This window comes from Chlamydotis macqueenii, chromosome 6 (assembly GCF_036417535.1).
Source record: "Chlamydotis macqueenii isolate bChlMac1 chromosome 6, bChlMac1.mat, whole genome shotgun sequence".
NCBI classification, from domain to species: domain Eukaryota; kingdom Metazoa; phylum Chordata; class Aves; order Otidiformes; family Otididae; genus Chlamydotis; species Chlamydotis macqueenii.
The window spans coordinates 39,859,891-39,871,406 of NC_141561.1; the positions used below are offsets into that span (position 1 = coordinate 39,859,891).

Here is an 11,516-nt window from a genome sequence, read left to right on the forward strand (position 1 = left end):
TCAATTTTAGAGCAGATGAGATATTATCTCCAAATTATGAACTTGCTCAAACTGGACATACAGGAGTCAAACTTGTATATTTGAAATAGATTTGATAGATTACTAATCTCCACGCTGTTCTTCTCCTATTACTATTTATCAAGTGCAAGTGATTAATAATCTTTTAATCATGTCCAATTTCCACTGCTGCAAGCAGGGTTGCCCTTGTGCACTACGAACAACTGCAGAGTTGCACAACGCATACACAGAAGGGGAGATTTGCATTTAATTCTTCAAGTACGTTATGCCTTTGAATATTTTAAGACATCTGAAAGGTACTAGTGAGGTTTTTTTAATATAAAACCATGAAATTGCTGCACACAAAGCTGTTCAAAATACCTGCCTCTTATAATGTAATCCACTAACCTTTAACTAGCTTTACTCAAATGAGACCATAAGAATTCATTAAAAAACTAGCCAAACCAGAACTGTACGCTAAGGAAAATTTAAAAAAAAAAAATCAAGTACACAAGGTCAGTGTAAACATGTTCTTTAATATCACTGAAGATAAAATTTTGCAATCCAAGTCTTCGGTGGGTTTCAAATAAATAATCATTTTGAGTAAGTGTTTACATATAAAGGGAGCTCTCAAAGCAGCAGTGCGCGGTTTAGAATTCCTCCCTGCTAACACACCCCCAAGAAGAGAATGTACAGTAGGTAGTGCACACCGGAAAGAACAATCACCACATACGGCACGCTTGCCATCTTCGTTGAAACCACTGAATAGGGTGTTGAAAAGGGGAGAGAAGCAAATGAAGGCATGCACTGCCCTTTAAAGCACCACCGTTTCCCCACAGCCTTTTTACCAGCATAATAAGCAGCCTGGGAATACAAGTCATCTTTCTGCTTCTAAAATCCACTCTCAACTCAAAAAATTAACACAGCAGTGCTCTGATATAGAAAATGCATTCCTCAAACTGACATTGCAGCATAAAATATCATCCTCGTCCCAGCTGGTCTCTACTCAGGGGCACCTACTCTAATTTTTTAATTCCTCTCCAATAATTGCAGAGGTAATTCAGAAAGCTTAAGGACAGGTAAGAGTAGTTGTTTCTTGTAGATCCTGGCCCAGCGTACTGAAAAGAACCTGACAGACCTCAAGAAGTTGTATGGTTACCCAGCAAGGGATTGGTGCCCTGCATCACTGAAAGCCTTCCAAAAGTGAAAGTTCTTCCTCAAAGTGAAGATTTGCCTTTCTGAAATGACTCCAACTATCCTGCTGTAAAAATATGCCTGATGTGAAATTTCACACATCAAAACAAGATTTAACATACCAGAAAAAAGATCAATTATAAATATGCCACAAATATACTTGCAAGAGTTACTGTAAATGGTTTTCTTATTTAATTTACTGTTTCATCAAAATATTTTCTCTCTGCAGACACGAGTAGGGCAGTCTTCCCCTCCCTGTACTTCAGTTCAACATGCAATTGATCTGTGATAAGCACTGCCAGCACTCAGCGTAGAAGCACAAAACCTACCAGCATAAATTCCTCACCGCAGTTAACCCTCTTCAATACTCAGTTTTAATTCTCCGTTTCTAACATACCTGAAAAAAAGTCCTGCCTCTCTCATGCACAAGTCAATTTTTAAAAAGTTACTGTGTAATACTGCTGTGTACCTACCGAATAAATATTACAGGAGTTAAAAGATTGTTTCATTTGCTAGCTTGGCTTTGGCAAAACACGAACTGGGATAACGCACACTGTATACCTCACATATTTGAGTAGGGGATGCTGCAACATTTAACAGATACGAAATAAAATCAATCTTAGATTCCTAGAACTGTCAGTACACAGGATTCCCAAGTTGTTCTGAACACAGGAGCAGGGTAATCAATTTTCAAGGAAAGCCACATAGTCAGTCAATCTGGCCAACTGCTGTTCATTTGGAATTGGTGGAACCGGTGCAGGTTCTACAAAAATAAAACAAACGCATCGTTAATGAAATCAAGAAAGCAAATCCATCCACCACAACAGTAAGAAAAAAATTAAATGCATGAGACAAATAGTCTTATGGGGCATATCTTAACTGTATCTCCTACCTACCCAGCTTTAACTGACATGACTTTTCTGTTATCTGCAACATTAAGTAATCCAAGAATTACAATAGAGATAACTAACAAGTTCCAGTTATCAGCAGTCTCCAAATTTTTGTATATACTGGAGTCTGAATAATAAAGATTGACAGTACTTCCACTTGACAAAAAAAAAAAAAAAGCTCCTGGAGTTCTTCAGTTGCTCCTTTCCTTACAAGTTGCCATATGGAAGGTACCAGATAGATCTACTGGGTTATCTGACTAACAAACCACGGCTTTTAAAGGTCCCTTCCACGCCAAACCATTCCATGATTGAGCTCTGAGGAAAACCAAAAGATTGCTTTCTTCTGCAGGGAAGACTTCAGATGTCCTACATCACACACAAGCAACAAAACCTACTCAGAGTTGCTTTGTGAAGAAACTGCCTTTAAGTCAGAAGTTTTCACCAAAATCCTTTGTTTTAGCCCTGCTTCGGAATCTGTTCCCTACTTGAGCTACAGAGGTGGGAGTCTCAGGCACCCCTTAAGAAGTGAGGGAAAGAGAAGACAGAGGGATAAACATGTTTACACCTTGTTGGAGCGGGGTTTTCTGAGGGGGGAATGACAACATTCACTTCTCTAGGACTCGCTTCCCATTTTGTGGTGCTGCCAGAACTGTGTTTATATTAATCATGCAAATTCAGACATACGCAAATAAATTATATCCAAACAGAAAGTACCTGACGAAGGAACAAATCTGTTAAAGGAAGCTTCCAGCACACCTGAAGAAAAACACAACAGGAATTAGCCTAGTGGACCAATTTTAAACAGTTCTACACATCAAGCCAAAAGTGGATTAAGGGAAAAATTAAAGCTGTTCATTTACCATGTTCTACTTCATAGCTAAAAAGTAGACTACTTGAGGCTCAGCTAGTTAGATGCACAGCTTCAAAAATAGATTACAACCTTCTGCCTCTTTCTTTTGCCTCAAAAATTCTTCTCTCTCACTTTTGGAAAAGAACCACACGTAACTAACTCTCAGTGCTTGTAAGCACCAACTATTTTGCAACCAGTTCATGAAAAACCAGATCACATGGAAAAGCTAAGGACTCAGGTTGGTTACGTGCCCTGAGGGATCATTTTCAACACCTTGCCTGCCACACGGTTATTATAACGTTCTGGGCTCTGAACACCTAAAAATTCTGCCCATGCAAACATATACTTTCTCCGCCTAATAGATGTTGACCTTTTAGATACGCTGTAATATGGCTCCCTCTTCCAAAGTTGCACTGTGAAGTTTAAGAGCAGTCATTTAATCTCTGCCTTTGTAGCTTAGCATTTATTTTTGCCTCAGCCAGACACAGATAATGCCTTAACAAAAAAAATAAAAAGTAGTTTTGCAGGCTGAGCTTTGCAGGAACAGGTATTCTGTTATCATGAGAATGAAGAAAAGATCCAGTAAAATAAGTTTTAAAAAGTAAAGTAAATTCTACCAACAGCTTGAGCTACACAGAACACAAAGATCCACCAGATCCCTGCCCAAAGAACTTCTACTTCTGAAAAAAAAAAATCTCAGGTTCAAAATGGTATATTTTTACACATCTTTATTAGATTAAGACATGTTATTTGAGGTCACCCAACTTATGTTCCAGTGAGTCAGAGCCAGCAGCAGAGGAGAAGCAAGAGAAATCATAGCATATCCTGTCTGCTTTTGTTTAACAAAAGTTAATTTGAGGATGTAGTTTAATCCAAACTACTTGTAACCCCAAACCAAACCCACTACTCTACACTTCCTACATTTTAGGAACACACTATGTTTTACAGCAGGATACGCCCCCATAAAAATACCTATAAAGAATACTGTGCAAAATTTTAATTAAAAACTAACACCTCACACACTAGAAAACGCTGCAATGTCTAATGAAATAACAGCTCCACCTACCTGGCTTTTTAGGCATGACCATACGAGTTGAAAAGTCTGCTTGCCAGCCCTGTTCTAACACACCTGAAAAGGCATTTTCACATTTGTAAGAACAAATATCTTGTATAATTGCTAGAAATGCAAAATAAAGATGCACATTAAGACCAGTAGAAAAAGTATCTCAGTACACTGCCTACACACCACAACTGTAAGAAATTTATTGTACACCTTTTGATGTTTAATTCAAGAAATAAGCTCATTAAACTAATAACAGCACACAAAACTAGGTTAACCCACTACCTTCAGTCTTCCCTCATTGCTAAATTGCTTTAACACTTCCACATATAGAAGGACAGGATAACCAATGGTAACTAGGGGCAAAGAATAAAAAAAAACACCAAACACTTATCAGGAACCAAGGTATTTTTCTCTACTCACTGCCCCATCACTTCTCTTTATAACAGTCTCAGAATTTGTATATATATTTCTATTTATCATCACTTACAGCTCCCTGATCTCAATCATCTGTAGAAAAACTATTCAGTGAATAAATGCAGAGTACCTTTCACAGCTTCTTCTACAGGAAGCCCAACAAAAGCTGCAAAATCATCTGCAACTATTGAGGTATACGCCTGAGAAACCAGTCCAAAGGCTCGTCTCCTCGTTGCATCTAAGAAGAGAGAAACGCTGTAAGCAGAGAGTAGACTAATCTCCACAACTAGAAAACATTTTTCTCACGTTTCCAATTCTAACACATCTGGAAAACCATTTCCACCCCTAAAGGTAGCACTTTAGAAGCTCCTCCTCTCTTCCCAACAATTCACTGAGGTACCACAGTCAGCAGCTTGCTCTGTGCTGGGACAAAACTCCTCAGAGGCCACGTTTAACTTCCAAATGGGGTTTGCAGCATCTTGGGCACTACCACCAGTATGCAAACCAGTTTAGGAAACTGCTTCTGATGGAATTCACCATTTGCCATAAGCTTGTGCGTCAAATAGTTCAGAATCAGGAAAAAAATAATGAAAAAAGGAATTAGTCAAATTATTCACACCTTTTTAACCACATTTGCTGTGATACCAAGGCCAATGCAAACCAGTTGCTTCTAAAGCTACAGAGAATGTGTTATTGCAAAATACCTTGGAAGGTTTTGCAGCAGTCTGCACTGCCCTCTAGTAGCAAGACTTTGCACGTTACATAGGCTATAACTAAAACATTTGCCTAAAGCCATATCTAAAAGAGAAACTTTTAAGTGTCACGAAGTTCTGAAATGGTAGGCCAAGTTCAATAGGTTACTGGTTAAAAGTCTGATAAAACTGGATAACTAATGGCCTATTTTGCTATTACAGAAGAAAACATATGGTGCATGTATCTTCATGTCGGAATTTCAATCAGACACACAAAGCTAATTAATAAAAATATTTCCTTTTTTTCTTACAAGTTATTGTAGCGAGCTTTTTCTTTACACCTGATAACTACACTCCTTTAAGTAAAACCTACAAAAACTTGGCAATCTTCCTGACCACTTCTGATTTTTCATAATAAGTGATCATTTGTCTACTTGCCTATTTGTGTTTGAGCACACAGAAATAATTTAAGACAACGCAGAATTCCATGCTACCTGCAGAAGTTCAATTTGTACCTCTAAGCGCTTCCATGATGGGTTGAATAGTCTCGGACCACTGATGCGCACCGATTGTTGTATAGATTCCTGGAAAATCTCTCTGCCAGATTCTTTGTCCTACTGACCAAATGGCACCAAGTTCAGCGTTTGCCTGTTTTGACAAAAAAAAAAAAAAAAAACAAAACCAAGACAAAAGCAACCTTGTCACCTGGTCAACTAGACTCCAGAACAGCCCATCAGAATAGCACCCAAACACCAAACTGAGTAATAAAGTAATATTTTCAGTTGTAAGGAGAACGGGTTTGTTTCTGAAGGTGAGGCTCATCGCTCAACTCAATTAGCAGAAGATTCATCAATATACACACACAATAAATACTACACTTTGAGGTGTAACCTTCCCAAAATAATTCATGCAATGAGTTCCCTCTCCAAGAACGATGCTTCGCTTGAAACGCAAGCTACACCAAAATATTCACAAAAATATTGCTGCACAACAAATACAGCAGGTTTCAGAGAAAGGCCAACTAAAATTCCGTCCAGATGACTACTGACTCAACTGATGTAACTACTTTTTTCTTGAAAGACAAACAAAGTTGTTTCAGAATCATCTGACAACCCCAATCTTGACTGCGAGGTTTCTTAATATAAGATTACAGAACACTTGTTTCCTTGGAAAATATATGATCTCAAGCTAAAACTCTAACAACTGGAAAGCCTGGAAGCATTTCTAGCATTGTATTTAGGTAAATACTCAAAATGCATCTTTGATCCAAACGCAGTGCAAAACAAACCGCCTTCAGAAACTTAACCAGTTTGAAGACGCATCTTATCTGAAGGCACTTCACTGCACGAGGTGTTCCACACCCTCAGACGGAACGCGGCCCCGACCCGGAGTCAGATCATTGCTTTCCTCCAGCTGACTACCCTTCATCATGAGGCTTTCTACTGAAAAGTCTACAGGTTTCCCAAATTCTGTTGCAGCAGATTGTTTGGGAAGGAAAAGAAGAAGCAGATGAGCAACCAGGAGATCTTGAAGACCAACATGCCATCTGGTGGACAAGCAGTTCACAGCACAGAACTGAGCCCAAGGCTCAGCAAACACAGTCCTTGGAGGAGTCAAGTCATTATTTGCAAGCTTCCGTGAAACTGTTTTAGTAACAAGCGGCATTTTACAAAGTACTTACAGATTTGATAGCAGGAGGGATTCTCTTCCAAAGGTACCGTGCGTTATTCCTAAAAAAAAAAATAAGTTAAAAATACTTCTCCGTAATCAAATGTTTACACCGAAAGGTTTGCTGAGATGCTATAATTAATAGTCAGTTCTTTACAATATTCCTTCTACGTCTACCGAAGTAGAAAAACAAGTTTACTTTCAAGTAGACAAGACGACTGCCATAATAAACCAAGTAGTTCATTAATTGCCTCATTGAACACCGGTTTAGGAAAGGTTCTTCCATTTATCTACCCTAGGCAGCATTTCACAAGAGTTGGTTTTGCAGTTTTGTTTTTGGAACAGCTGCATCTTTGACAAAAGCATGTACAAAGAGCAACTTTTCCTAGTGACAGAAAAAAATATTTTTGAGTATGCACCCCAACATACACATAAATATTTATAAATTATATACATGTAGTACTGTGTTCACCTATTATATATGCTATAAAGCAAACACAGAAGTTAAAAAGGGAGAAATAAACACCATTTAAAGATATTTTAATTTTACTTATTAATAGTACAAAAATAATTCCTTCCTGTGCCCGCACTCCACTTTGCACACCAAAGATTTAAACTGTTTTGTCCATGTTCTTCCCAGTCCAGCTTTTTCATACACATTCTGGAGATTTGCACATATGGAAATGTTTAGTCCTTGACCTTTAGAGCACAGAAGTCTAAAACTGAAATGGTTAGAAATTCTCAGAAAGATTTAAAACGAAAAATAGAGAAAGAAACTCACTGCTTTTTCATTAAAGCACAATTCTAAAACTTCAAATTCATTTGAACCAAGGTTATCTGCATCAAATCTAATACTCAGAATCAGTGTTAAGGGAATTTGCCCCAAAGTAATACAATGGAAGAAAACAGTCAAATTTTCAAATGCTTCCTTTGGCTTGATAATTAAATACAGCAGCGTCGTTTGTGCCGCCTGAATAAATCAGCAATTCCTCAATAAAATCCTAAACACAGTGACTCAAGTTCACACAGGGACACGGTAATAATCCACCCGATGAATTCGAAGGATTCATGCACATTCAGCTCATTCAGGCCGATAGGATCCCTCACTTTTAGCACGGACAGCTTCGAGTCCTCCTGCTGTAATCACACACGAGTAGGAGCACGCAATCTTAAAGCAAATACAGCCTTGGAAAGGTACAAACCAAACCACCGAAGCATTCAACACCTGCCAAAGGAGCCAATTCCACTATTTCAGGCACTTCCTAAAGCCAAATCTGTTTCCCTACAGTTCAAAAGGGTGGGCAAGAGGGAACAGAGAAGAATAATTTTCCTGATGGAGGAAGGAGCGAGAAAGACTTAAATTTGAGACTTTTTTTTTTAAAAAAAGCAGCACTGCCTACACGGATTTTGTTAGTCATACAACCAATTACTAATATTCTGGCAATTACAGCTCTTGCTGACAAATTCAGTATCAGAAGTTAAGGAGTAATACAAGCCACTTACATGTCATTATGCAACAAATACAGAGCTAGAAGTTGGCCGTAAACGAGGGGTGTTGCAATTCCTCCAGGGGCCTAAAAAACAAGCACAAATTATTTGGTTACATATTTTAAGAGCAAGATATCTTAAAAAAAACCACAACAGGTAGCCAAGTTTAATGAAATCCGAACGTTCCAAGACAGCTGATGTTCTTCACAGCACGTACCAGGTCTGGACAAATTGTCAGACTCGCAATATTGTATTAATACAGTTCTATCTTACGACGAAGAGTAATTTGCACATGCCAGAAGTCTGACTTAGAAAACTTAGTTTTGTCTGGCTGCGCGAAGAAAGCAAAGTTACATCTTTCATTAATGTTCCAGCTTCAGCTCATGAGCTGAACTTCAGTTCAATTCAGGGCACCCCAACGGAGTAAAAGTTCTTTGCTCGCTTGAATTTTGTCCTTTAAAAAAATTCAAACTAAGCTTTGACACTTGCCACGCTCACAAATCACAGAAGGAGAAAAAAAGAAAAAAAAGAATTATGATAAAGTTATAAAATTTTGAATGTCTATAATAATTTAAAAGCTGAAAAGATTTCCAATAAGGTTTTAGAAATTTATCACAGTGTAGCAGGGTCTCACAGGAAGCCAACTACGCAGCTATTTAATTTAATTACAGGTGTGATTTACAGGCTCATCTAAGCCAAAAACAGGTGATGAGCTGTGTCACTGAGCAGATATTGTCCTCAGCTACTCTTACTGTTCCCAGGGCTCATCATCCACATGAAAATACAACAGTTTCTGCAAGAGTTCCTTGGATTATGCCCAGTAAAACAAAGCCAGGCCAATTAATGCCTCCTGCTTGAGCTGTACAAGTTCACCTTCAGTGTGTCTGTACTAAAAAAGAAAAAAAAAAAATTCAATTCATTAGTTTCTCTGCCAAAAGACTAGTGAAACAGACGGGAAAGCTAACTACCTCCACAATAACTAGATTTACAATCTACAGTCTTGTATCTACAGTCTTACTGAAGGAAGCTCCGAGGCTGCATCTAGCCTGCAGGAAAAAAAAAAAAAATTAAAAACTAAAAAATCAGCCTACATATTAACTCGTGATCTGAAATACAAAGACTGCCAGCAGATGTTAGGAAGAATCTTGATGTAAACGCAGACACACAGCACATAACTCACGGGCTTTGTCAAAGCATTTGGGAACAGTTTACCAGAGGTGCATCCGCTGCTGTTTGCTGTAGGAGGTTCTGCTGACAGACACAACAGAAACCTTGAGCGGGGCACAGTCTAAGCCCAGTGGCTTTATAACAACCTCCGGAAATCCTCTGAGGTCCAACAGCATACCCTCGGCAGCAGGGAAGCGAGGAGGTTACATTCAACATCCTCAGACGGCTGCAGAAGCAAAGCCCAAAGCCTGATGCTCTCCACCCACGCCACACGGGTTCCTTCAGCCCTGTGCTCCTTTAAAGGGTGGGAAAGCACCTTCATAGACTCAGAGAAGGATTTGGGTGGGAAGGAACCTTTTAAAGCCCATCCAGTCCAACCCCCCTGCAAGGAGCAGGGACATCTCCAACCAGATCAGGTTGCTCAGAGCCCCGGCCAACCTGGCCTGGAATGTTTCCACGGATGGGGCATCCACCACCTCTCTGGGCAACCTGGGACAGTGCTCCACCACCATCAGCGTAAAAAATTTCTTCCTGATGTCCAGTCTGAATCTGCCTCCCTCTATTTTAAAACCATTTCCCCTTCTATCGCAACAAGCCCTCCTAAAGAGTTTCTCCCTGTCTTTCTTACCAGCCCCCTTTAGGTTACCAAGCACTAAACAGCTCCCAGCAGGCAGGGCCAGCCACACTCAACTCTTCCACAGGGTACCAGGGCACTCTTCTACTTCTCTCTGCTCCTCTTTCCAGCACAGCGACCTCCCTCCAGCTCCGTAACACCGTTCTACAGAACTCGGGGCACACCAAAAAGCTGCAGCACCATCTGGAGAACATGGGAGGGCTTCAGCACAGAAACATCAACTGCAGCTTGATGACACACCCCCGTAAGTAGGGACCCTTTCCACTTAAGAATTACATTTTCCACTGCAAAACCGTGTGGTCTGTCAACAGAGTTCTGCTGTGGCAAGAGATCACGTACTGGATCAACTTTCTCCCTTCAATTGCTAGGATAGCGAGCTCTAAAAATCCGAAGCACTACAGAGCGCATGAAAAGAGGAAAATGGAAAATTCCCTCTGCTTTCAAATGGCTGGAGCTGGATGCGCGAGCTTCACATTCGGAAAAGCGCTGGGAACTCCGCAAGAGGGTCTAAGGATGTCACCTGGGAAGAGCTGCTCGCGTTAACACAGTGCCACTTGGATTTGCCACAGGCTGGGGTCTGGCACAGCAACAGCCCCCATAGTGAGACCGGAAAACTCCTCAAGCAATACCAATTGAAAACACCACAGGGAAAGCTTCCTGGGAGCTTCCATAGCAACTGCACCACTGATTTAAGAGTAATTCAGTGCCCCACTCGCCTTTTCAGCACCTTCTTCTTCTCAACCACCTCAGACACGTGGGAACTCTCTCACACTCCCCTCCAAAAAAAAAAAAACAAACCCCTCTACCGCTTATACCAAAACGTACCCATCCACCCGCAGCTTCACCACTTTCCGTAAAGCTTTTCGGCGGGCCCCAGGTTTAAACGCCGAACCCCCACCGACCTCCCAGAGGCAAGGAACCTCGCAGGACCAGGTCAGACCCCTCAAAACAGCACTTTCGGGCCGCACGTACCCAGGTCTGTTGCCCCTGACCCACCCCTGTAAGCGCCTGGGCGAGGCACGCAGGCCCCCAGCCAGGCCCCCGGGCCCGGCCCAGCGCCGCGGCCCCCTCCCCGCCCCGCGTCACCTCAAGCTCCTGGGTCTCGCACTGCTCCAGGAGCTTTTTGAAGCTGAAGGAATTCTCTGCCATCACCGCCACGGGCATCTTCCCCCTCACGGCTCCCCTCCGGAGGCGGCCGCGCCTTCACGTCACTTCCGTCGCCGGCCACACGCACTTCCGTCCTCGGCATGAGGCGCGCAAGCCGCTCTAGGCCCGCTTTTCTATGCTCTGGAGGACTGGGGGCGGGGGCTGTCCGGTCGTGAGGGGCGTGGCCAACGCACGGGGGCGTGGCTAAGGGGGCATGAATCCTTTTTTTTTTCCCCTCATTTTTGTCTAATAAACAGATTTACGATTAGTTTCTTGGTTGTATATATCGCATAGTATATGATATAAAAGATAA

General features: G+C 41.2%; 1 protein-coding gene across 1 annotated transcript; it reads right to left on the minus strand.

The window, feature by feature from the left end:
* Nucleotides 1-1,362: 1,362 nt before the first annotated feature.
* Nucleotides 1,363-11,274, minus strand: COPS8 (COP9 signalosome subunit 8). Its single transcript, XM_086750396.1, has 8 exons — nt 11,144-11,274; nt 8,272-8,342; nt 6,782-6,830; nt 5,616-5,748; nt 4,539-4,646; nt 3,998-4,060; nt 2,796-2,837; nt 1,363-1,954 (listed from the first exon to the last, which is right to left on the minus strand). The coding sequence occupies exons 1-8, from the start codon at nt 11,219-11,221 to the stop codon at nt 1,875-1,877; spliced, it is 624 nt and encodes a 207-aa protein (XP_086606522.1). The 5' UTR covers nt 11,222-11,274; the 3' UTR covers nt 1,363-1,874.
* Nucleotides 11,275-11,516: the final 242 nt, after the last annotated feature.